Below are 26,400 nucleotides of genomic sequence, written 5' to 3'. Positions count from 1 at the left end.
CTTTACCTTCGGGTTCATGAAGTCCTCAATATATAGATAATCTACTTCATTGAGGAAATTTTGGATTTGCACTAGTGCTGACATCTGGCGTATTATTGGATACAATATTAAACCTTATCAAAAGCATATATAATATATTTCAATATATTATATTGCCTGTATAATAGAGGGGAATCTCCTTTCTGTATATAATAAATGTGTTCTATTATAGATATTTCAGGAATGATAGTAAATTATGAAAAGGATATGAAACTTGAATATTAAGGAAACATAATTCATTTTTGTCTTGTTATTGTAATATATTACGGTTTATATATTATATGGTAATTATTGAAGGTGTACATATACCTTTCGTTGTATTTAATTATATATTTTTTGTAAATGTCATGTAATATAAATAGTACTATCTAACAGCATTTATTTCAGTAAAATTTAACCAGATAACTGCAGAATTATTCATCAGAATTATCTGTTGAAACATTATTTATGCTATATATAGGAGATAAATATTATGAAAAGTGAATTGAGTATATGGTATATGGTATATTTATGTTCACCGGCTTCGCTAAATATAGCATGAGTGTAGCGTCAGTATATCGAGAGTCTTTGTAAAATTGAGTTTTTTTTTTGCAAATTCTATTACCTTTAGTTTGCAGAACTTCTGTGTATTTTAGATATCCAATATGTTTAAAAGAAGACTGCAAGCACTCGGATATCTAGAATGGGACAAAGTTAATATAAATGGTTCGTATTTAACATCTGCATCAACAAGGAATTTTAACATGTTGATATTATCACTAATAAAATCTAATATTTTCGAAATCATGTTCGTCAAACGAGTTAGATCGAAAAGAATGTTTTTTTTTCTCAAATATTTTAGAATTTGTCTAATAATTGCGTAATTGCAAAATTTGATTTTTGACTTTAAATTAATCTTGTTCTAATAAATAAATTCATTTTAGGATAAGTTAGAGAAATTTAAATAAGAATATTTCACATTCTTTTAGTATGTTTATGGCAGACAAATACCTGGATTATTTTATTATTGACGTTAAAAAATTATGTTGTTATAGGTTATAATGACCGGTATAATTTATCCTATTAGAATAGTTATTATAATTACGTCTAACATAGAGATTTAAGATTGCATAATATATTATATTTAAATATCTTGTGATAAGAAAATATTATATTAGTTTTTAAAAAACATTTTGACGGCTGTAATCTACGATAATCTAATTTCTCTGTCACTGAATCGTTTTTACATGTTTAATATGTAATTCTTGGTAAAGAATTTATTCATTCAGTAATTATTTTCGTTTAGATTAATTATATTTTTTTTATAAAATTTTATTTATTTTTTAAATATTAGTATTATTAAAATGTTACAGATCCACAACATTTTCGTAAAGTAACATTATGGTTAGAGGAACAAAAGATACGTCAGTATAGTATACAAGATCGAAAAGAGCTACGCGATATAAAAAGTGAAAGTTGGCCTAAAACATTTGCCAAATACTGTGAGGATGTTAAATGTCCAATTTCAAGTAACAATGTGGATCAACTTGAATGGCTAATTGGACGTGCTATTTGGTTGGAGGCAGAGAATAATAGTAAATATTTATTCATGAATGAAATCAGAGATTCAAATAGAAATTTCTTACATAATCAATAATTGTAATTTTCAGCTGAGCAGTATTCAATAAATGTAAAAGAAATGAAATTGAAAATGAAACAGGAAGCACTGGTGCCACATCTTAAGTCCACAAATCCACTTGACAACTTAGACTGTGAGTATATATAATATAGATATTTTTTACCAACTTTATATATTTGATTATTTTTAAATAATATTTTGCATTTTAGTTGTTTTGCTATTTTGTACCTTTAACAGTAATAAAAATGATAAAACATCTGTATACAAATATTATAAAGTATTTTATGAAATATATGTTATATTTACTTAATTTATTAATATCTTTTACGTTGTTAAAGTATAAAGTAATTACATTTTTTAGTTTTCTATTTTATTCCTTGATGTGTTTATATGTTTTGACAAATACACAGATAAACTTCCAAATTACGCTTCATTTTGATAATTTGAAAGTTGTCAATATTAATGTTCCTACTTTTATAAACACGTTATCTTCACCGTTTCATGGCCACTAGTTGAAAGTAATGAATTTAAAAATGGGATCTATTCTGTGGCAAAACTGCTCCGAATTCCGCAACATCCGAATCATTTGGTCACGTTAAAAGCTTGCAGTAAACTAGTACAAAGAAGATTAAATTCCGAATGCTTAAGGAATCCAAATTCCAAAATTATTCGAGGCAAACCCTTCCCTATTATGAATTGTGATCCTGGTTTCCAACTGAAGAAGACCGCAGTGGAGAATGCAGCTAAAATCCTTGCTCTTCTTTATATTCAAGATATTAGAAATCTGCAAACAAAAATTAATGAAGTGATTGTTCGTGTGCAGAGTGTCACAGCTAATCCTAAGACAGATACCAAGTTAGGAAAAGTTGGTAAATAAGGAATTATTTATTCTGCCAATAAGGCCATCTGTTATATTACTTTATGGCGTATCTCAGATATGATAAAAATATTAAACGAAATCTTGAGAAGTTTCGAAAAAAATACATTATTTATTTATCTTAAAATCAAGGTTATTGTTACGTGTGGTATAGTCAAGAGATGGTAATTATTTATTAAAATAGTTACGAAAATTAGTTTCGTTTAAACATGTACTCTATACCTTCTATAGGATACTTTACAGAAAATCGAAATACTTGAATTATTTTATTACATAGCCTTATGTATATCTTTTCATCATAGTGATATTATCTAATTGGTATAAATAAAAATCAAATCAGTATGATAGGAAGGCAATCATAACAAAGAATATTACATTTTGTTGCAAAAAAAATGTTAATTCACTCAGCTCAAATGTAAATTTAATTGTAGATTAGTAACAAGTGTAGTGTAAACATTTTGGTTTTATATACTTGTATAAGTGAATAGTTTACTTTATTAAGAAAAACCTAAGATTCAGGTATTTTGACAATATTTATTAAGTAGGAAATTATTATAATCTTCGAATAATTCTTAAATGTATATATATTTATAAAACTGATTAATAAAGTATTTCAATATCAATCGCTATCTTTGTGTTCTCTTTTCTGATACAGTTGATTTTCTTCTAGGATTGAGTACAATATTCAGATGTAAAGATAAAATTAAAAATATACATAGTGAGTTGCATATTTTACATTTTGCTAATAAATATGCAAGTATTTTATAGATTCTTGTTAAATTAAAATCTAAATTGTCTTAAATTATTTTTAAGAATACAAATGCAAATTGTATTTGTGATGAAAGATAGAAAGTCTTAAATGCAAGTGTTAAATGCAATTGTCTTTAAATTATTAAAGCAGATAAAAATACAAATATTTGAATAATAGAAATATTGTTTTTATGTGTTTAAAAATCGTGCCAAATTGAATATACATTTTAACAAAAATTGAGCTCGTCTACTAAGGCACCATTCTATTGCATTTGTAACTTCATTGTCTGCAATACTTGTTGCACAACATCTCTATTTCACTTGTAACTTCTTTGTTTGCAAGCTTTGTAAAACAAGGATGCATTTATTGTTGTAACATCTGTTGCACATTCTGAGCATGCCTCTGTCAAATGACTAATACAGATTGCAGACAAAGAAGTTACAAAGCAATAAAGTATTAGTCTATCTGACACAAAGAAGAGGACGTGCGAACCGCAATGAATGCACACGACACTCATAGTCACAGAATATATTCATTTTATACATATATCAACAAGGAGAAAGTAATATTAACAATAATAATGAGGAAGTTTTTTTTCTAGTAGATTTAGCTGGATCTGGATGTAATAAGAAGATATAAGCAATTGGTGCAAAGTTTAAGGATGGATTTAATATAAATAAAAGCTTATTAGCATTAGGATATATCATATTTCAATCAGAGAATTCTACAACATATGTTGATTATAAAGACAATAAGCTCACAAAATTGTTACAGGATTCTCTTGATGGTGATTCCATAATGCTAATTATTATAAGTCCATAGATGACGATTTACATGAAATAAGGAACCATAAATCAAACACTAAAGGTCTCAATATTAGACCAATTACATAAATTAAGATAGGGGAATTAAAAATTTCCTTAGAGGAAGAAATTATGTAAAGAAGATGAATATTACTGGACTTTAGATTTCTTTAGATTTACATAATATTAAGGCACTCTTCTTTGAGGCTGCCCTTTAATATTCTTTCTAAAATCACGCATATTCGGCAGGTAATGTTGCTAATGATTATTCAGATCTCTATAAGATTAAAACAATCTTATTATAATATAAATATTGTGCAATGTTGAGTTTTGTAATTAATTAATATCATATATATATTTTACATTTGTACAAAAGGTATAACTGTTACAGTCCATATACCTATGAATTGAAATGATCTATGAATAAACCTTAAAAGTTTATCTTTTTTAAATATTGATATAGAAAGTTCAATGGTTAAGTTATACGTTAAGCTGAATTATATGGAAATTTATAGTCATTAGATTGCTTTAAAGATATAACAATTTCTCTACATTTATGCAGCTGAAGAACGTATCTTAGAGCGATTGCAAAAGTTTGCATAGAATTAAGATTAAATTGTATGGAATTACGAGAGTCTACACCTATCTCTATTTCCAGAAGGTACAGCCTCGAGCGTTTGTTTAGCAGTATTTGCCTCTTGCATCGAAGCTTGGAGAGCTCTCGCGAGAGCCTCGTCTTCGCTCATACTGCCTTGATAATTCTTGAAGATTTCGCCATTTCTCCTATTTACTGTCATATTATTTTCTAGGGCATCGAGCCGTTTTCTCCGTATCATCTCCTCCTGGCCTATACACGCGTGATCCGTTGGATGTCTGTGCTTTAAACAGAAATTCTTACCGCAATCGGAACAACGTACTTGGATTATTTCTTTAATTTTACAACCTTTTGAGGAGCATCTAGAATGAAAAAAATTTATTTAAAAATCAGTTGACTGCTTTTTACAACAGTTACAAGATTATTCAAAATCATCACCTTTGAAACAACATAAAATTTTATCTAAACAAAATTTTGTCTATTTTACCTATTAGAAAAAATTTTCTGGCTAGGTTTTCTCAAATCTGATTGACATTCGTCATCAATATGCTGCCCAACTGCAATATCTGGAGGGTCACCACGTTTTATAGGCACTGGAGCATTACAAAGTGGACATACTGGAACTTGAATATCTTTTTTATAAGCACTTGGGCAGCTATGGTTATTGTATGATATGTGTTCGGAACAAAAGATTGCAGAACATGCATCACATTTAAGAGGTAAGAAGTCCAATCGATTGCAGCTGTTCTCTGAACAATGCTCTCCTAGGTTTGGGAACTCCATCTTTTACGAAGAATATCTGCAATGAAAATTATATCATACTTTATAATATATGTAGGCTAAGGAGCGAATGGAAAACGGTATTCTCACAGTACGAACACAAGTGATAGATCGCGTTTAAAATTAAAGTACAATATAATCAAAATTAAAAGTACATATATATTAATTAACACGATCGCCTACAACACTCGGTATCGCGATCCGCTTACGTTTTCGTTGTTGAAAATTAAACACGATCAAACTTACCGCGCGCAACTTTTGACTTTCGGTCTTTTTTTTTTTCTTTTTTGTTCGACAATTCAATTCTTAATTCTATGTGTCGATCCGTTTGCACCGGTTTACATACCGGCCGATCGGCACGACGGTTACGCATTCAGACTCCGGGCTTTAGCCGTCATTGCCGACGAGCCGGTTTCCATTTTATTATTTTTGCAACGGTAACAATTCGGCAATAATTTTCACCTTCGACTTGTCGCTGTTCGTAACGACGCACATATACATACACATACACATACATCCGCTTCCTACATGCACGCATACATTTTCAAACATGTAATTTTATAAATAAATATCAAAAAATAACATAATATATCTATGAAATTAAATGATGAATATAAAAGCACAGATGATGGATGCAATTAAATGATTTAATATTGAAAATGTTATGTTCGCATAACAAGAAAACTAAGTTAAAAAATGGTTTACAAAAAATGATAGGAAATTCCTGCATTTCGATTTATTTTTCCATAAAAAATCAACCACCTTTTGATTGGGGTTAGGTATACTTACTGTGTCGCCCTATATAAATAAATTATAACCTCTACAACTATATACACTGCCCCTAACCTTTAAACTTTAAAAAGTTAGTAAATAAAGAACTACATATATAAACAAAAAAAACTGGTTAATATAATGAAATGTAAAGAAATGTATATAATAAAAATAATATAATATAGTTTTGTGCAAACTCATACCTCAAGTTACGTTCCAAATAAATAGGTTACAGTTCCTTTGATGTATTTAAAGTTAATTAACGTTTTATATTTAATATATGTATATATCACAGTAAAATAAATGCCACTTTAAATAATTAAATCTTTTATCACAATATTCAAAGTTTTCGGAATGGAAAGGAAAACTTATATTTCGAGAAAGAGCATAATTTTCTTAAATGTAAAATTGAGGACGTAGATACTTTCTCAAACTGACTGACTTTTCAGATTTGAAACGGATATAAAGAATCCGAACTTACGAAACGGACGGAATAATCGCGTCACTCAAAGAATAACGCGAATTAAGCATGACGTTGCTTTCAAGCGAATCGGACATGATGTCTCGATCAGTACTGATAAGATATTACAATTTATAAACAAATTTGACGACAATTCAAATCCTCAATTGATCCAAATTAACAATCTATCGTCTTATTTCCTATATATAACTGTTAATGTACAAATTAATCATTCTATTACCCAAAATTTTAATTCGCTTTTATATTAATTTCTCAAATATTGGAATATAAGAATATAATTTTCACGAAATTTAAAGATACAAAATTGCATACATGTAAAATACTATAAACCAAGTCTATTCGTCGATCACGAAGTCAAAATTAAATAAATACATACATACATACAGTATGCAAAAATGTGCAAAATACCCAGAATAAAGTGTTCATTGTAATATTTGGTAGATGAAACAGATATTTATTCAAATTCTATTTCTTTAGATATGTTCATAAAAATATAAGGATATGTAGAAGTCCGGAGTCTATTGATCATTAAACATGATCAAGGTCAAACAAACCAATGAATTAATTAACAGTCACAAACTGGCTAGCACGTGCTAGCACGATAATAAAACATTTTTAATTGTATGAGGAAATTCGAGTGCATTTAATTTCTATTGTGTATGCGAGATTTAAATTTTCGCGCAATTCGAAAATGATCGTTCGGTTTCCGCGTTCCGTGTGCTTGAAACGAGTGGACCACGGAGCGCGCTCTCAGCGATTTACAATCATAAACTTGAGTTTGCTTTGTACTTATCACTGGAGCATGGTTTTATTATGATTTTTGAGCGCCAGGTGGCCGCGTTTTTGTTGTCCGTTTGTCGAACAGTGCAGGTCTCAACGCCATTACATCGATTAATGTCATTGTATTGCGCGTCCCGCGATAACTAATTTCCCCTGAGACGGATTAAATTCGAAATAAAAGAGATTAGGCCGATATGTCGACTAAACGTAAAAATCCGGCGACGAAGAAGGGCCGCGCGAAATCAAGGAAGATTGAATATGACGAGGAGGACATCTCGAGCGAACACGACTCGGACGTTGATGACGCTGAGACCGGCTCGAATCCCGACGGTGAGGACGCTGCCGAAGATGATCTTGCCGATGTCTCCAGTATTCCGGAATTGCCACCGCCTGAGGTGAAATTATTTTCATCGTTTTCATAGACTTATTTGTCCCAGGCAGTCTGGATGAGACTGGTGTCTGAATGAGTGAGAAAGCGACATTGGCATTTCGACGCTGATAAGCCTCACAGCCATACATTCAATGAAAAAGAATTCATTTCATAAGAGGAAAGATCATAAATTGATGATTGTCTGTACCATCAGATTTTTAAAGAATTGGAAAATTGGGAAACCCATGCAAAACTGTGTGTTTAGAGTTCTTCGTCTATAACATTTTAATTTATAAAACACCAATTGTGTACACTTAACATTGCTGCATTTAGCACTGAAACTTCTGGGCAAGTGCTATCTATCATGAAAAGATTCCTGATGTTTCATCAACATTGCAGTTAGTTTCATCAAGAAATTAGAGACGAAGCAATGTAAAGTGCAACAGTGCATAGTGTAACAATGTTAAGCGTGATAATCCAGGCTGTGAAAACAGCATTAACCGTATTTATTTGATGCCCTTATCATGAACATAATGTGACAAAAGCAGAATTTGGAAGTTTGAATGTAGATCATTGAAAATAAGATTGGTAGCCCTCAAAACATAATTGTTAATTATAAACGTTAAATGGCTGCTATTATCTTTTAATTATGGAGATAAGCATGATACAGTTTGGTAAGGGTTTCCCCTACACTACTGCTCAAAGATACCTGAACACCTGTTCATTTTCCGCAAGATGTATTTTAATTATAAAATTATAGATAAAATCAAACTACAATGATTTTATTCTTTATAATGATTATAGCTTACGTATAATTGTCATTTATAATCGTTGAACTTTGTATTTTGTTATTTGACAAACTCTTTATCCTCAGATTCTTTAATTATTTTAGGGAGGATGGGGTAAGCCTGGGACATTATTAATGTGTGGTCTGACAAACTGGGACATGGCAGGACGTAAAGCTCCACCGAAAGGGGTGAAAGTTAATGTAGGGCGTAGTTTGTGGACCCCACATACTTTCAAAAATTTAAATGGCGCTAGAGTCAGATTAGTTGCTTCTGGCCCGGCTGCTTCTCATAGTATTATTGTTACTGAGGATAATAGATGCTTAGCTTTTGGTAGAAATGATAAAGGTAAATGAATGAAAGGTAAACAAAACTTATCTTATGATTAAGTATTAAGTTAAGTAAGTAAATGTGATTCGCATAAATTGAAAGTTCGCAAGATTTGTTTAGTCGTATCATTTCTGTTGGTACTGGACTAACAAATTTCTTATTTGATACTAATTTCATGAGAATATAATTTTCTACTTCTACACACATACACATACACATTTTATAAATAGATTGTTTAGAAACTTTTATGACATAACTTTTGCAGGTCAGCTAGGTGTTGGTGATACGAAACGCCGGGATGAACCTACAGAAGTCACGACATTAAAAGGTCATACAGTTATAGGAGCATCTTGCGGCCGCAATCATACTTTATTTTTAACAAGTCGCGGCATCGTATTTGCCGCTGGAGACAATAAACTAGGTCAATGCGGCGTTGGGAAATCCGATGCCTGCATTGTCTCTGCCACTAAAGTAAAGTATTCTGGGCCGCCGATAGTGAAAGTGGGTTGTGGTGCAGATTTTTCTATGATACTAGACATTAAAGGTGGTCTACACTCATTTGGAAGCCCAGAGTACGGAGCATTGGGCCATAACACAGATGGGAAATATTTTATAACGAATACGAAGATGGCGTTTCATTTTGAGAAAGTGCCTAAGAGAATCGTTTTATACATTGAAAGAGCAAAGGATGGCCATGTTACGCCGTTAGATCGTGTTGAGATCACGGACTTCAGTTGTGGGCACTATCATACTGTTGCAATTGATAGCAAAAATCGTGCATTTTCCTGGGGATTCGGAGGTATCGGTCGTTTGGGACACAACGAGCAACGAGATGAACTAGTGCCTCGTTTGATTAAATTCTTGGAGCCGCCTACTCGTGGTGTCAGGGCTATATATTGTGGTAGTACTTATAGCATTGCCATCAATGTGCACGGATCAGCCTTGATGTTCGGACAAACGAAACGTACCGGAGAAGCAAATATGTACCCCAAACCGATCCAGGATTTGTCTGGTTGGGAAATTAGATGCGTCGGATGTTCTCAGACTAGCGTAGTAGTCGCGGCGGATGATTCGGTTATCGCTTGGGGTGCTAGTCCTACTTTCGGTGAATTGGTAAATAATTGTATAACGAATAAATCTTTTAACAGAGAAATCTTTAGCAGACTTTTAAACTAAGCTCCTCTTCTTCGATGAATAATTACAGGGTTTCGGTGAAATGCGTAAGTCCTCGACTACCCCGATGGAAGTGAAAGCGTTAGAAGGTTTGTACATTACTGCTGTTACCTGTGGTCTCTCTCATACGCTTATGATTTGTCGAGACGAATCCGAAGAAGAGAAGACTAAAATTAACAAACTTCAAGTATATTCCGTTTAAATCGGATAATTTACATTTTAATTACTCATAAAGTAAACGCTAATCGAAAACGCCACGTCGACACATTGGGAAATTTTTTCTATACTCACTCATCGCGATCGTTATTACATTTAAGGAAACGGAGAAAAAAGAAAACCGAATTGTAACAAAAAAACATTATTACCTTTAATTAAGCCAAGTTGTTTTAAATAACTTGAAGGAAGGATTGAAAGATCTGTGAACAATTTATTAATAGACTGCGAAAAACGTCCATACAAAATATAGACTTAACTGTTACTCTCTACTTTGTACTTCCACTTTTACTTAATAATATGAAGGAAAGTTTATCATAATAGGGAACCCCATTCTGTTAGTAGCTCAGGATATAGACCAAACATATAGATAACAAAAATATATTTTGATACTTTGCTATTTTATTGAAGTACTCCCTCATTCTCTCTCACTCTCGCTTTCTCTATCTCTTTAACAAGAATGGAAATAGTTGATACGTATGAAAAAGAGTGCTGGAAACTGAGAAAAAGACACGTTATGGAATTTAACAAACACTGCCTTTACTTTTATTACTCGTTTTAATGTATTTACAACACAAATAGTCTATATCATTGATTCATTACAGTAGTACCTGAATCATTAAATCTGCAGAAATCATTCTTATATTCTATGTACAGGGACATTCTAAATGCGATTATACAGAGAAGGAACGCGGATTTTATGCTTTAAATGACTGTTATTATGATAAACATATAGAGAATGTTTCATAAACTCATTCGTTTTTATGTTCGCAAGCATGAAACCTATTTTATCTAACGACGAACAAGGACAATGCTTTTTCAAAAAACCAGCATTGTTTATCATACATTTTAAACTAATAATTGTTTAACAGTTACACTCAACAAAGAAAATTTCAGCAAGAAAAAAAAGATATATATTGTTAATTACTGTACCATATAGGATAATCACAAAAGAGGATCTTGTAATAAAATTAAACATGCGATTCTTTTGGACGCTATATGTTATAAAAACTCATGTATACGTATTATAATTAAGGCTATCCACGTCATTACTATCATTAGTGAATATAATCGAAATTTTATATATAATTTTATTTTAGAACTGCTAATAACGTAATATAAAAATCCATACAAATGTAACATAATGTCATATGTTTAAGACGGACTGTAATTAGATTCACTGCCACAATGTATTTGGAGTCTTTTTTGTATTGCGACGAAATGAATTTAATACTTATTCATTCCATTCTGTTCCATGTAACACTTTCATGGAATTACACTGCACCATTTCAATAATCTTGGAACAAATGTACAAGTCAAATTACAAAATAAACGAGTTTTTTAAAGAATTTTTTCTAAAGAGTCTTTTAAATATCTATCTTTTATAGACATTTTTATTAGTTGTTAAGATGCTCCAAATAAGATAATAATCAGGCATTGCCATCGTCGTCTGATACATTGATTTTACATGAACTGCATATATCAGGAAATTCACAACTTTTTAATTTTCTAATTGGTCTCCATACGCATTTCCAACATTGTTTTTCAATACGATATAACTCTTGATGATTTTTACAAATATTACAAGGGATATTTCTTATTATAGCCTTTTGATTCAGAGTTTTAATTAATCCCTCTTTCTCTAAATGTTTTTTATCCTAGTTTAAGAATATTAATGCTTTATGTTTATATATATAATATATATATATATGATATTATATACATTGTATTAATTATATTTATTGAAATAAAGGAACTATTTTTCAAGCATTGAAAATTATTGTAAATAATACTGACAATAAGTTTATGGTCCATTTTTATAGTAGATAATGCAATTAATTGTTGATGCTTGTCTTTCTCCGTTTGAGAAATGTTGTTGCAAGTCCATTGCAATAATTTATATCCTATGAAATGTACTGGATCTGATGGATTGTATTCTAAAGTTTTAGCCACCGCCCATGATAATGGTACCATGATATTTTGTCTATTATAGGAAATTAGAGAATGAATATAAAACAATATTTCTTAATATCAAACAATTATCATTTACCTTAAGTAATCATTTTGCTGTGCTGTTAATTCATGTACTGTTTCATTTTTTGCTAAGATGTGACATTGACAAGCATATTGTTGGTAACAATCCGGTCGACTAGGAAAACTGAAACCGCTTTTAGAGCTATCTGTCCTGCAACTCTCTTGTGTTATTTCCAAACAGCTACAGGTTGGTTCCAATATAGTTAAACTGCATTCACATATTAATTCCTGAAGAAAATATTAACACAACAGGTATGGTATATAGAACAACTTAAACAATTGTATTCAAACCTCCGTAATTGAAAATTTTGTTTCCATTTCGTCAAGTCCTAAATCAATTAACATTTCTTCAGTTTCTTCATCGATTCCATGTTGTTCTACTAATTGTATGACATCTTCTTCTATTCCAATGTGTTTCAAAAATTCAATTATTTTAGATGACGCAAAATTAAAGGGGGATTGCCAATTTAAAATACCAGGAACATCAATGCCACATAAAATTAAATGGCGAAGTATAATTGGAGTTTGAAGTACTACTCCATATATGATAATATTCCAACAATTTATTTCACTTAAACCTGTAGGTCTTAAATTTAAAATCAGCCTGTCGCTAAATGTATTGAACCACATTTCTTTGAACTCCAAATTATGTGGTTCTATATGAAATTCTCTAAAATAAAGAAGTTCACAATAGCTAAGACTGATGAGGCCCAGTTTCATTGCTTTTATGATGCTGTATATGGGCATACCTAAAAATGGAGTTAAATCAATATAATTTTTGTTTTAGTTTATGTTATAGATAGAGACACCTTTCATTCTTAATTCCTTTAAAACGCTAATACTATATAAGCCACTATAGACAGTGATCCATAATCTTTTATCACTTATTCCATTAGAAATAATTTTCAGTGTATTTGATTGCACATGAATGCATTGTTTAAGTCTGTTTGTTAATAACTTTAGTAATTTTTCTGTGCTCCATGTTCCATATATTTGAAGTCCTTTATTAGTTAGGACAACATCCAATTTAGTTGTGTGTAAAATTTCTTTTGATGATAATGTTGTACATGATTCAAAGGAAATTTCTCTGCAAACAATTAATTGATTCTAAGCAAGAGATGTACATCACAATTTAAAAGTTGTTTCAGATATAATTGAAATATTTTAACTTAGTTTACTTTTTATTATGCGGATATTTAGTAACGTTTTCATAGCTTCTGAGACGGTCAAATAACATAACTGTTTTATTTAATTAATTACATATAAATTAAATTAATTTTCAGGACACATGAAATGATCGTTTAAAATCAAATATTTTAACAGGCAACTGTTTCTATCACACAGAGTGAGATATCACATTAGTCTATCGCAATTTAAATGGAGAAATTTGTTTTATTCATAAAGATAAATACATTAAAATAATTTTAAGTAAATAATTTTATGTATGAGATAATTATTGTTTATTTGATCACATTTTAAAAATATAATCATATAAAATGCAGAACATTAAATAAACATATTTAACGTAATATTGAAATACATTTTGTTTACATATGTAATGATATGCATTTTACCTATTTATTGTTCAAATAAATGTAAAATCAAATCAATATCATGATAACAAAACAGATCAGAAAATATTGAAGCTATAAATGCTGCAGCACATGCAAAAGCGTTTTCTACAGGATTTAAAGATACCATATTTATTTATGGCGTTACTGCAGTTCTATTGATATTTATTAGTCATTAAATTATGTGCATACGCATAATATATTTACATGAATATAAATCTTGTATTACAAATACCTATAAAATTTAACTATTTAACAAAGAATTAGAAGATAGAAGCAAACTCATTGTATATGTATGTATCTATCCTTGATACATAAGGTACAAAATATTTTTTCCCATAACATACACAAAGCAATATAATGTGACATACTATTATTCACGTTTCTGTTTTCAACGATCTCACTCTTCAATATCTAGTTTTTGAATAAAGTTTAGACCATATTCAAGCTATAGTTTCTTTTACAGTTATCACTGGCAGAAATTTATATTACAATCATTTAAATCAAAGTGCAATAACAATTTGTATGTGGTTCGTGTGGCTGAGACTCATCTGCCAATTGTATCCCTCTCTGACCTCTATGTCTTGCACCTCCCATATTACCGTTACCATACGCTGCGGATTTAAGAAGGGCATGCCGATCCCAAAGTCCAGGAGTTTGTATTATCTACAAACAATATTAATAGATAAGAATTAATAATTGTAAAGAAAATAAATGATTATACCTTTTGTACAAGTTCTTCGAAACAACATTTGATTCCGTCTGCCGTTTTAGCGCTGCTTTCAATGTATAGAGTTTGATGTCTTCGGGCAAATTGTAAACCTTCTTCAGTGCTTACTTCTCTGTTTGGTAAATCTATTTTATTACCCACTACCATTTTAATAATATCTGTCTTATTGCAATATGTATTCAATTCGTTAAGCCATGTTTCTAATTTCATAAAAGTAACTCTATCTGTAACATCATACACTAATATAGCGCCTTGACCGTCTCTGTAGTAACTAGGTGTTAGAGTACGAAAACGTTCTTGTCCGGCAGTGTCCTGCAATAATTTTTGGATATATTATATTCCATTAAATAAAAAATATAAATTATGATACACTGAGGTAACTAACCCAAATTGCAAGTTTCACTGTATTGCCATCAATTGTGACTTGTTTAGTTCTATAATCCATGCCAACTGTGCTTTGCATATTTTCATGAAATTCATCCTCAGTAAATCTAAGAAGTATGCTGCCAACAATAACAATAATATAAATATATTGACTCAACTTACATAGCATTAAAAAGTAATTTATCGTTTTAAATAGGTACCTTGATTTTCCAACATTTGATTCTCCTATCATTAATAGCTTTAAGACTGTTAATACATCTTGATCCATTGTCGGTATTATATCACAGCACTCAGTCTATATATATGTTACTTATTCCTTTGATAGCGTTGACACTGTTAAAAATGAAATATAAAAGTTAATAAAAAAAAATTATTAAATTTTTACGTGACGATTTTTTAAATGACGATTGAAACATAGTTTATAATTGTGAGAAAATTCAGTAATTCTATCGTAATTTGAAAATTGCTACTTATATACTAAATAAAAAATAGGCAATAATATATATATATATATATATATATATATATATGTATCACAATTTATGTCACATGTATATACAATGTTACAAGCGTATAATTGCATAGGATTTAACATCGATTATGGTAGAAAGATCGAATAACAGAACCCAAATGTAACAAATATTGTTTACAAGACGATAAAAACTTTTTATGTACAAAAAGGTTACAAGTTACAGGTTGGTATTAGTATCATGAATACCTGTGGCTTTTCCTTAAATCTTGAATATCTACTTACCGTAAGTACGTCACTCGGATTTAATGAATGATATCATCCTTTTTTGCAATGCATAAATGAAAAATTCTGATGCACTGTTATCGTGATACGCTCTAGACACTAGACGGTAGAAAAAGGAACGTTAAAGTAATTTGCAATATAGTTGTTGTAAAATAGTGCAGATGTCGTTTGCATTTGATTCTGGCGAATTAGGATAAAAAAATACTTGCGATAGTGTAAATAAATTTCTTTTCTTATTGTGCATCTAAAGAAGAGAACATAACACTTTAAATTAGGTAAATTATCTATCTATAAGTATTCAGGATTAGGTTGCTGCGCAACAGTTAGCGAATAGAAGATTCCATTTTCAAACTGTTTGTAATTTGCCGACACTGACGGACGTAGAAGAACAGCGAATGAATAAGATAGAGGGATTGAGAGTCGGCAAAATTAAAAACCTGTATATCGGTGAGGAAACACTAGTGTAACAAGGAAATTTGTTTATTTTCAATTTTTCGTTAATAAAAATTTCATTAACATATTGATGAGATCTTCCTGATTAAAATGAGACCAAACACGATGTAATTTGGCTCACATTTAATTATCTAATGAGAAAAAATATGCAGATGTATATATATATATATATATATATATGTATATGTATATATGTTACGTAGGTAATTACACTTACTTTGCTTTCAATATGATTTGCCTTTAACATGTTAACCAATAAGGATTTAGTTAAATTTTCACTTTTTAGCAACGTCTACGAACAATTAATTGCCTTCAAGGTGCCAAAACGATGTTAGATCTAACAGTATATTACAGTAATAACTACAATACCTTCAATGACCCTTAAACGTTCGTTGTCGTTAACAAATAAATCTTAAAACTAACAGTATCAGCATTTGTCGTAAATCCAAGCAACTGAATTTAATTACAATGTAATTAAAATAATTATTACTAATTAATATTAATAGCGTGATTCATATTAATGATTAAATAAAATTCAACTTGGTTTTATTAAAAGTTTATAACTGTTCGCAAGCTGTTCGCAAACTGTTTCCGAAGTCTCGAAGAGAGGAAAGTTTTAAATAAAAAAGTTTTGTCGTTGCATCGGTGTTGTTTTATTGATACAAAGACGCTACAGATCTTTAAAGAGAAGACACTGCCGTGTCACATTACTAGCGTCACTGTTTCAAGGGGGGAACCACCTCCTCCTCAGTGGTGGAGATAAACCATAGACAGTTATCGTTATCGGACAGATTCTTGCGGACAGTTATAGACGATTCGCTTTTGAACTGCGGAATACATTTGCTTTATATAGTTATTTTGTACAATAAACGGCAAAAGAAATTAACATGAATATTTGTATGATACATCGAGAAACTTAACATGTTAGGAAAAGGGAAGAATACTAGTTTTGATAAAAGACAACTTGTAATTTGTCGTAGAAAAAAGGATGAAAGTTATCGTGAAATTGCATAATTATTATTACTAATTATAGCAGATACTATTAAAAGGTATAAAGAGGATTATTCCGAATTTAAGAAATAAGGAGGACAACCTCTTTTTTTTAAGCCCACTGTAAAATTAAATGTTATTGTTAGAGAGAAATTGTTTATATATTTTCAAGCTACAATAAATGGTTCATGTATTTCCGTAGAGTAAACAACACGATATTTAAATCACCCCCTCTTATACAAAGCAACAAATGTAAGTAGAGATAGTGTGCTGTGTCCGAATATTAATGTGAGTAATTAAAATGACATGACAAGTCATAAACAAATCCAAAGTTTCAAGAAATCATTCGAAAGTGCGAGTCTGGGGACAACTTACTATGCTCAAACATGGTTCAAACGAGTAAAGATACGACCACGAGCATTTCTAACCTCAACTGCGCGAATACATACATACGTTATCACTTACGAATAGATAACAGTTTTATCAAAGATGTCAACCATCAAAACACGGTCGATTCTTATGAACAGTGTCTAGTCTTGTATTTATAGTTATCCAACGATGTAAGCAACACAGACCATTCCAGTAATCAATCGATATTCATCTTAAGTCCGGGAAGTGTAACATAACCGAAAGAAGAAAAAAAAAAGAAAAAAAAAAAAAAAGAAAAAGAAGAGAAAAGAAGAAAGAAGAGGAAAAACAAACAAACAAAAAGGAGGCAAGATAAATTACGATGCATGGGATATATCATCGGTGAGTAGTATCCGATCGCGAATCGAATCGCGAATAAATATTCACAGACGTGGAAGCGTTAGAGAAGAGCGTTCGAGCGCATCTTCGGGACGATATGTCGGGAATCTAGGATAAAGTAAGTTTTTGTTCGCTATAGTGGCAGAACGTTGAAACTCGCAGAAGAAAAAAAGATGGCCGCCGGTGGGCTGCCATGAAGGGGCTGCGTCGCTCGTGCTCGTGGAAATGGGACGTTGCGACATCGAAGTGTCACTGCAGCGCTCGTGAAGTGTCACAAAGTGTTCACCGAGTGACGTGAGGTGTTTTGTTTTCGTTGATACACGGATTGATTGTTCGCGATGGCTTCCGACGGGTAAGAATGAAATTCGTTCGATTCTAGGGGAATGGAAATAAGTACCATCGCTGCGATATAGTGGCTATGTTTCGCGGATCGATAGTGAATTTTTTTCCCAGTGACCCGTCCCAGTTTTCTCGCAGAGAGCCTCGTCATATTCTTCGAACGCACGATAGTGTTTCTCTTAATGATTTTTAAGTTTATCAATATACATAACTGGGTGGGTCTTTAAGTTCAACAAGATTCATTTTAACAATTTCGTATTTCATGTATACAGGGTGTCCCAGCAACTGTGTTACAATCAGCAATAGGGTGATTTTACGTGTGAACAAACAAGTCGAAACTATAGAACAAAATTTGTTAGTATGATGTCTCGTTCTGGAAAAAAACTAATTACAGAATTTGTAAAGTATACTTAAACTTGGCTAATTACAGACTAGGCACGAATAAAACATTAACAGCATTAGGTTATTCTACTTGTGAAAATAAGTGGAAAATGTAAAATAACATTTTTCCGTTCCAGGTCTCGTTTTCAAGAAAAGTTACTTATAGTTACTTACTTAAAAAGTTACTTATGAGTTTTACTAAGTTTTACTAAGTTTTATGAACATATACAATTCTTTATCTTTCGCTTATTTTCACATGTAGAATAATTTCCTGCCGATTATTTACTTCTGTTCAATGCGGAATTGGCCAAGTTCAAGTGTATTTGACAAATTCTCAACCTCGATTTTCTCGAAAACGAAACGTCATATGAATAAATTTTATTCTATATTATCGACTTGTTTTTTCATGTAGAATCACCCTATTGCCGATTGCAACATAGCCGCTGCAACACCCTGTATGTACGAATTATCGAAGTCATGCGTGTGTCGCCTTTTCCTCTCTGTCTCTTTCACCACTTTCGTTTTTTCCGCTCCTTTGTATACAACTATGCACGAATGGATTTCTGCTGCCTATTTCGGTCAATTAAACGGATAGCATGACATCAGACGGTTGCTCGTATTGCAGCCAGCATTCCTATCAATTTATGGTTACAAGGGTGGGGGGTGGACACCCTTTTATTACAACGAAACTTTCCTCGTTTTTAAATGTTTGCACTTCCCCGTTGTTTCGAACATTTTACTAGAAGGACCAAAGCTTTTTTCCACTATAGAGATTTCTAGTTTATCTACGATGTTTATTAACTAAGGAAAATAAACTTCGATAAAGCGTTTTCGTGTCCCATTTTTGCCCCGTAAATTTGACAGAATGCTATCGATTAATTATTTATATCTTATGGCTAATCCGCTGCGATTCTATCTCCCGGTTTACTAAAACTGTATTGGGCCGGTTGTCATTAAATGTACTGTATATAATATCCCCTCGATCTAATCCATGCATTAAACATACCGTGTATATATATATTTTTTCTCTTTTTTTTTTTTTCACTTTGCCGCACTATTTTTAGTGTTTTTAATTATAGTAATAAAAAGGAACAACAAATTTATCTTCGTGTGCATCCCACATGCTTTAATGATTTAATGTGTGCACTAGTGATTTTATCAGGTTTAAATATCGCTTGTATACTTTTTAATAATATTTATTTTAGTATTGTTATTAATCTATACAGTAGATCTTTTTAAGTAAATTTTCTATGGAAAAAAAAGAGGTTTTCTGAAAGAGAACAATAAAATTATTTCTCTATGATAAATTATTTCAATGAAATTAATATGTATTATTTGTAATTATTTACATCTTTAAAATAAAAAATCGTTTGTAATATTGCAGTAGAATGGAATGGGTAGAAATTATAGAACCTCGCACCAAGGAGCATATGTATGCTAATCTCACAACTGGAGAATGTGTATGGGATCCTCCACCTGGTGTACCAGTGTAAGACAGAAATATATATATATATATATATTCTTTTATAAGTAAATGCTCCAAGATATAATTAACATTGAATTACATTGCAATGAATTACAAAGTCAATTTCCTCATTAAGAAAAATAATCAGTTGCCTAAAAGGATTAAACCGTCTTTTTGATCTAATCAGCTTGGTGAAAGTTATCGTCATGTAAGCTTTTCCTTTTATGATATAGGAAGCATTTATAATTAACAAGATTTCTACATGACACATGTATGGAATCTTAATGTTCTTTGTAACCTACATTTAATAGTAATCAAAGTGAATAGTTTTATATTACTCGATGAAATTTATTGGATCGTAACTTAAATAATAGTTTCTCAAGTATTAGGAATTCATATGTATATATCGTTGTTCTGTTTTTTATTATAGGAAAAAGACAGATAACAATCAATGGTGGGAATTATTTGATCAAAATACTTCACGATTTTATTATTACAATGCGACATCCCAGAAAACTGTGTGGCACCGTCCAAGTGATTGCGATATCATTCCTTTAGCAAAGCTTCAGGTGAGTGATTCACTTTGATAACAAATATGTAATTTAGAACGGCGGTGATACAGCATTAAAAATATCTGTCATACTGTGCTAAAAATTAGGCGGGCCTCTTGAATATTTGAAATTCCGTTTACTGATAAAAGTCTGTTGACATTGCGTATATTTACTCACTGAACATAGCGTTTGGCTTCTCAGGGATACAAATTCCGTGGTATGTGTAGACATAATGATTTAGAAGCTTTTCTATACATCAATGTTGTCTCCCTGTAGGATGTTGAAGATATAAGTGAGCAAGCTGTCTGCTCTCCATACAGCTATAAATAGCTGTTTGTAGCTAGGAGAAAAACTCTGGTATACATTATACCATATTGAAAGCATGAAAATCATTTCAGAACATTTTATGTTTTGTTCGCTTGTATCACATTTTTATTTCCTAGCGCAGATAATATATTTTAACTTTAAATAATTTTGATAAATAAAGAGTATTTGGTTATATTTGTTACTTACTTTGTTTATAATAGTAACGACATTACATTTAATAGAAAGAATTATAAGAATTCGTCGTATTGTAGACATTAAAACAAAATACAGAACCAGCAAGTAGTAGTGGAGCCGATACTCAGAAATCAACCGAGCCAAGAAAGAAAGAGTCTGTATCAACACAGACACAAACTCCTTCAGTCAGCCGATTAACAAGGTTTAATCATCAAGAAAGTTCCAATTTATCTTCTTCGTTGGTAAGTCCTTCGTCTTACGGTCTTTATGCTAAAAGAACGATCGATCGGTATAGAACTATACTACCTTTTATTATAGCAAAGTGGTAGTGTAAATAAAACGAGAACATCCAGTGTTGGCGTGGACCTTCAAACGTCTCCCCCTTCTCCATCTCCATCTTCAAGGCGGCATCATCATCATCACCACCACCATCATAATAATAGACATCATAGGCATCACGAAGTGCCCACAACACGACGTCAGCATAATCATTCTCAGGATTCTGGTCGATCCAGTGACAGTTCTGTTTCTCATAGCCGCACGTCTTTGGAATCGACTGGCTATCGATTGTTGGATTCTCCTCTTCGGCATCATCATCGTTCCGTCGCCCAGGCACCGGCAATTCAAGCACAATCTTCGCCCAGGCAACACAGCGGTACGTTGGAAGCTAGGGGACACAAGAGTGGCACTTTAGAAAGTGTAAAGAATCAGAAATCGGTACCGTTGGGTGAACCGCCTCCATTAGGTTTGTCACTCTCAACTAGTACTCCCCTATTTAAGAAGAAGACGTTTGCTGATTCACAACGCGAGGGTAGGGCAGGGAATTTAGAATTGGAAAAGAATAAAAATGGTAAGAATGTGAGTTAAATTTCATTAAAAAATTAAGATCTGTAATAATCTTCATTCAAACAGAATGCAAAAAGGGAAGTAAGAAATTACCTCAATCCGTTTTGTTGCTGTAGGTAGAGAAAGTAGTAGAGGTTCGTATGGTCCTGAACCAAGTACTTCGCCATATCGGGAGTCATTGATGGAATCTAGATTTAGGCAAGAGATGCCTCCGTACCGTCCGCCAGAAGTTCAGTTGAGTCATAGTTATAAATCACAGGGTGAGAAGTATGGCTCCCTGGTGGAAAGCAGTAATCGTTATCATAGAGATAGAGATAGGGAAAGGGAAATTCATCATAGGGAAAGAGTAAATAGTTTGGACAAAACAAACACTTCAGCCTTTTATCCAAGTTCCATGCATCCGCGTAATATGAATAAGCAAGATAATACTGGTAGTATAGGTAGAAGGCATCATGGATGTTCAGTGTCGCTTTCAGAAGCGAATGTTAGAGATATGTACGGCGCAATGTTAGCCGAAAGAAATGAGCCTTCGAAGAGCCTTGTCAGAGGTGTGGGCGTTTTGAGCAATACGTCGAAGCAGAGAAGCCTTGAGGTTGCAGAACGAGAAAGAGAACGAGAGCGTGATAGAGAAAAAGAATATAGAAGGAATACTGCATGTAACAATTCGTTAGATTGTAAGTACGACGATAATTCATGTTGCTTTAAAATTAATTAATCATCAGTATCTTGTATTTTAATTCATTCTCTTTTCTTATATCTTTTAAGGCATGCCGCAGCCACTGGCTCGCAGTTACAGTTTTGTACAGCAGCAGAAACAGCAACAAAAGTTGCAACAATTGCATCATCATCATCATCAGCAGCAGCAGCAGCAGCAACAGCAGCAGCAGCAGCAGCAGCAGCAACAGTCAAGAAGAAGAGATAGGGACGATGATTCTATGCACGAGCGTTATCTTATTAGTCAGAGTCACGAACAACCTAGACAAAGGCTTAGTAGTAATACTAGCAGTAGCAATAGCAGTAATAGTAGCAGCAATAGCGCTGTGGGCGAAGAAACAGAAGGGCTCACAGAGGTAGATGATAGTAAAAAGAAGAGGAGTAATGGTAATCCGAGTCCACCTCCGTGCTTTTATGGAAATCTGTTACCTGACGACGATCATTTGTTGCCGCTTCAGCATTATATTCTTCAGCAAGCAAAACTCTCAGGTACGTATTCGATAGTGAAAGCATAACTGTACCTTAGATAATTAATAATTCTTTTATATAATAAAATAATAATTTTATAGGTTGTTACAAGTTTGGGGATCCGTTGTTAGTAGAAGAAGGTGACGATTCTTTGGACGAAGAGGGTGGAAGAGGCGAAGGTATTGGTGGAAGAGCCGATGACGATTCCGATGATCAATTTGCGGATGATGAAGCAGCGAGCAATCAAGGTGATTCGTCCAGTCAAGAATACCTTGAAGATCACTATGCAGGTTAGTTATTATTTATCCAGGAACTAAGAGGAACGTGGATTTAACTATATTCGTAAAAATATGTATCTCAGTACGTTGAAATGATATTTGTATTGTTATTGTAGATTTGGGTAACTACGATACTGCTGGTTTAGCGACGTATTACAATACTGCTGACACTCTAACGAGGCCACAAGTACGACCACCGTCGCCACCGAATATCGCCTCGCAAGCCGATACAAGAGAAACCGTGACAGCAACTACAAGACAGCCGCCAGTTCCACCGTCTACCGCGATAAGTTCTGTTCCTAGCGTTGGTATCGGTGTGGACAACACAGACGTCGACGAGGCGAGGCGAGATGACAGCGCGGGCGGTGGCGACATCGAGAAATACGCACAAGACAATCTTAACCTGAACTGCGGACGGCCGAAGGGACTGAGATTGTTGTTCCGGAAGAAGTTCAGCGTCCGCGACATTCTTAGTTGGTCTAAAGATCCTATACCACAGCCAATGCTGGTAGTTGTAGATGGTGAAAAGTTACTGAAACGGGAAGCCTGCAATCTGTTTAGGCTGGTGCAAGTGTACATGGGCGATCGGAAAGCTAACGTAGGAATGACATTAGACAGTGTAGCTATGGACATTGTGAATACAGCGTATTCGAAGCCGCCATTACGGGACGAGTTATACGTCCAGATATGTAGACAAACTACAGAGAATCCAAGGAAAGAAAGTTTACGTAGAGGTTGGGAATTGATGGCTGTCTGTCTGGCGTTCGTGCCGCCCAGCGCTACGTTCGAGCCTTATCTCGAAGGCTATATGAACAGACATCGTGATCCGAATTTTCAGTTTTCGGAAGTGGCCAAGTGGCCGATTCACGTGCAAGTTAGTCATTATGCAACCGTCGCCTGCCGTCGTTTACAACGAATTGGAGCACATGGCAAGCGACAGCCTCGCAAGGCTACTATAGAAGATATCGATCAAGCGAGAGTATGTTTCTACCTTTCACTACGCAACCTTATTTTACTTTGTTGTCTTTTATTTGTATTTTATTTGTTTACATTTTACAAGTGGCCAACACAACGTTACCGTAAATTTCTTCATACTATGAAATGGACATTCATTCGCTTTTAATTTAATCATAGATTCAGATTTTCCGGGCGTCCATGTTTGGGGCGACGTTATCGGAAGTAATGGCCCTGCAGAGAGACAGATTCCCAAATCGAGAGTTACCATGGATACAGACCACGTTGACGCGTCAAGTGCTTGCTCGAGGTGGTATCTTGACGGAGGGGATATTCAGAGTGTCCGCGGACGCGGACGAGGTCAGTGCTTTAAAGTCGTGCCTGGACAGGTTCGAGGATGGTACGATTTTGGCAGCTTCTCAAGATGCTCATGCACCCGCATCTTTGTTAAAATTATGGGTTCGAGAGCTTTACGAGCCGTTGATACCTGATTCCTTTTACACGGAATGCGTGTCGATGAGGCACGATGATGCCGAAGCTTCCGCAGCCAATGTCGCCGCACTTGTAGATCGTCTGCCTGATTTGAATCGTCGTGTTCTTTGTCATCTAATACGATTCCTTCAGGTTAGTATTCTTAGCTATCAGTTAGTCTTACTTATCTATGATTACCGAATCTGAAGTATGAATTATCGATTATTAAAGATACGTATTCTTATCGGTCTTAACTATCAAAGTAGCGAATCGTTAATCAAAGTGCGCCCCTATTTACATTAGGCAGCTTTAACGTTAATTAATAATAATAATAAGTATTAATCAAACGATCAACTGTTCTTATTCTTGCCGTAAATTTGTCAGAGGAGGTTAATTGAAACTAACGAGGTCACTGTAGAGTGGCCCCGTTTCTCTTAGTTTCTCGTTTCTTCGTTTGGGATTACCACAATGTATAAAATACTTGTTGCAGATTTTCGCCAGGCCGGAAGTCGTTGCCCGTACTAAAATGGATGCAAACAATTTAGCAATGGTGATGGCACCAAATATACTGCGCTGTACCTCGCAAGATCCCCGCGTGATCTTGGAAAATGCACGAAAAGAAATGGCTTTTGTTCGTACTCTTATCGAGTCATTAGAAACTGCTTGGGTCGATGATCTTCACTGACCATTCTATTGCGCGCTAGAAAAAGGAACGCTCTAGACTACTATGCCAAATGAATCAGCTGTATATTCACACGTATTGTTAGTTATTTCACTGTTTCTCTATTATCGTTCTCACTTTTTTGTTTTTCTTTTTCTCTCCTTTTCTTTCTTTTCTCATTGTCTCTCAGACACACGCGCCCACACACATACACACACACGCATACACACACGCATACACACACGCATACACACACAATGGCCCCATAGATCCGTGAATGTTCGTAATGGTAATTTAGTGCTAAAGTTATTACCAAGCTAATCACCCGCGTTTTCCCCGCTCCTCGTTTTTCTATTTATTATTTATACGCAGATTATATGTTATACAGATAGAGATTATTAGATTATATTATGTATATCGCTATATATTCATATTATATATTTTACCAACCCTTGTTACCGCGTTGAACAAACGCGGACGGCTTTTTTACTCGATCATTGTTGAATCTCGTGTAAGATAAAAAAAAAAAAAAAATCATGTGTTACCGTGTATAGCTGCACTCCGCGATGATCTTTTTGTATAAGCGACGAATTCACGTGTACAACGTTTATCGAGGAGTAAACATTGCAAAAGATTAGCAAGCTGTACAAGTGTGTTTCTTTTCCTCTAGCCTTTGAAAATTTACCTCTCTACAAAAGTGAAAAAGCCCCCCCCCCCCAAAAAAAAAAAAAAAAAAGAAAAA

General features: G+C 33.2%; 6 protein-coding genes across 9 annotated transcripts; 3 read left to right on the top strand and 3 right to left on the bottom strand.

Annotated features, from left to right (window-relative positions):
* Positions 1 to 522: 522 nt before the first annotated feature.
* On the top strand, positions 523 to 3,163 carry LOC138188273 (RNA transcription, translation and transport factor protein). The gene is made up of 4 exons (XM_069129899.1): positions 523 to 744; positions 1,392 to 1,613; positions 1,689 to 1,790; positions 2,170 to 3,163. Exons 1-4 carry the CDS (start codon positions 684 to 686, stop codon positions 2,532 to 2,534), a joined length of 750 nt encoding a protein of 249 aa, XP_068986000.1. The 5' UTR covers positions 523 to 683; the 3' UTR covers positions 2,535 to 3,163.
* Positions 3,049 to 6,848, bottom strand: LOC138188274 (AN1-type zinc finger protein 2A). 2 transcript variants are annotated; one of them, XM_069129902.1, is made up of 3 exons: positions 6,716 to 6,848; positions 5,171 to 5,482; positions 3,049 to 5,045 (listed from the first exon to the last, which is right to left on the bottom strand). In XM_069129902.1, the coding sequence occupies exons 2-3, from the start codon at positions 5,464 to 5,466 to the stop codon at positions 4,715 to 4,717; spliced, it is 627 nt and encodes a 208-aa protein (XP_068986003.1). In that variant the 5' UTR covers positions 5,467 to 5,482; positions 6,716 to 6,848; the 3' UTR covers positions 3,049 to 4,714. The 2 variants fall into 2 exon arrangements, with proteins under 2 accessions (XP_068986003.1, XP_068986002.1); XM_069129901.1 differs by having other exon boundaries at positions 6,438 to 6,815.
* Positions 6,849 to 7,496: 648 nt separating this feature from the next.
* LOC138188270 (protein RCC2 homolog) lies at positions 7,497 to 10,766 on the top strand. Its single transcript, XM_069129895.1, has 4 exons — positions 7,497 to 7,890; positions 8,758 to 8,998; positions 9,246 to 10,093; positions 10,185 to 10,766. The coding sequence occupies exons 1-4, from the start codon at positions 7,690 to 7,692 to the stop codon at positions 10,353 to 10,355; spliced, it is 1,461 nt and encodes a 486-aa protein (XP_068985996.1). The 5' UTR covers positions 7,497 to 7,689; the 3' UTR covers positions 10,356 to 10,766.
* A 139-nt stretch (positions 10,767 to 10,905) lies between these two features.
* On the bottom strand, positions 10,906 to 13,270 carry LOC138188271 (uncharacterized). The gene is made up of 4 exons (XM_069129896.1): positions 12,692 to 13,270; positions 12,417 to 12,628; positions 12,164 to 12,350; positions 10,906 to 12,024 (listed from the first exon to the last, which is right to left on the bottom strand). Exons 1-4 carry the CDS (start codon positions 13,145 to 13,147, stop codon positions 11,797 to 11,799), a joined length of 1,083 nt encoding a protein of 360 aa, XP_068985997.1. The 5' UTR covers positions 13,148 to 13,270; the 3' UTR covers positions 10,906 to 11,796.
* A 345-nt stretch (positions 13,271 to 13,615) lies between these two features.
* On the bottom strand, positions 13,616 to 16,230 carry LOC138188272 (ras-related protein Rab-18). 2 transcript variants are annotated; one of them, XM_069129898.1, is made up of 6 exons: positions 16,049 to 16,217; positions 15,840 to 15,938; positions 15,286 to 15,418; positions 15,087 to 15,204; positions 14,696 to 15,013; positions 13,616 to 14,637 (listed from the first exon to the last, which is right to left on the bottom strand). In XM_069129898.1, the coding sequence occupies exons 3-6, from the start codon at positions 15,351 to 15,353 to the stop codon at positions 14,470 to 14,472; spliced, it is 672 nt and encodes a 223-aa protein (XP_068985999.1). In that variant the 5' UTR covers positions 15,354 to 15,418; positions 15,840 to 15,938; positions 16,049 to 16,217; the 3' UTR covers positions 13,616 to 14,469. The 2 variants fall into 2 exon arrangements, with proteins under 2 accessions (XP_068985999.1, XP_068985998.1); XM_069129897.1 differs by having other exon boundaries at positions 15,087 to 15,418; positions 16,049 to 16,230.
* Positions 16,231 to 16,944: 714 nt separating this feature from the next.
* RhoGAP93B (MyTH4 and RhoGAP_KIAA1688 domain-containing protein RhoGAP93B) lies at positions 16,945 to 26,367 on the top strand. Of its 2 annotated transcripts, XM_069129887.1 has the most exons (12): positions 16,945 to 18,032; positions 18,169 to 18,381; positions 20,134 to 20,238; positions 20,645 to 20,783; positions 21,344 to 21,508; positions 21,585 to 22,116; positions 22,229 to 22,786; positions 22,878 to 23,315; positions 23,396 to 23,584; positions 23,689 to 24,551; positions 24,707 to 25,150; positions 25,488 to 26,367. In XM_069129887.1, exons 2-12 carry the CDS (start codon positions 18,368 to 18,370, stop codon positions 25,680 to 25,682), a joined length of 3,642 nt encoding a protein of 1,213 aa, XP_068985988.1. In that variant the 5' UTR covers positions 16,945 to 18,032; positions 18,169 to 18,367; the 3' UTR covers positions 25,683 to 26,367. The 2 variants fall into 2 exon arrangements, with proteins under 2 accessions (XP_068985988.1, XP_068985989.1); XM_069129888.1 differs by lacking the exons at positions 16,945 to 18,032; positions 18,169 to 18,381 and adding an exon at positions 18,430 to 18,583.
* Positions 26,368 to 26,400: the final 33 nt, after the last annotated feature.

Source organism: Bombus flavifrons, chromosome 16 (assembly GCF_040668555.2).
Source record: "Bombus flavifrons isolate JBK064 chromosome 16, iyBomFlav1_principal, whole genome shotgun sequence".
NCBI classification, from domain to species: Eukaryota; Metazoa; Arthropoda; class Insecta; order Hymenoptera; family Apidae; genus Bombus; species Bombus flavifrons.
This window is presented reverse-complemented; position numbering and strand designations above follow the sequence as displayed.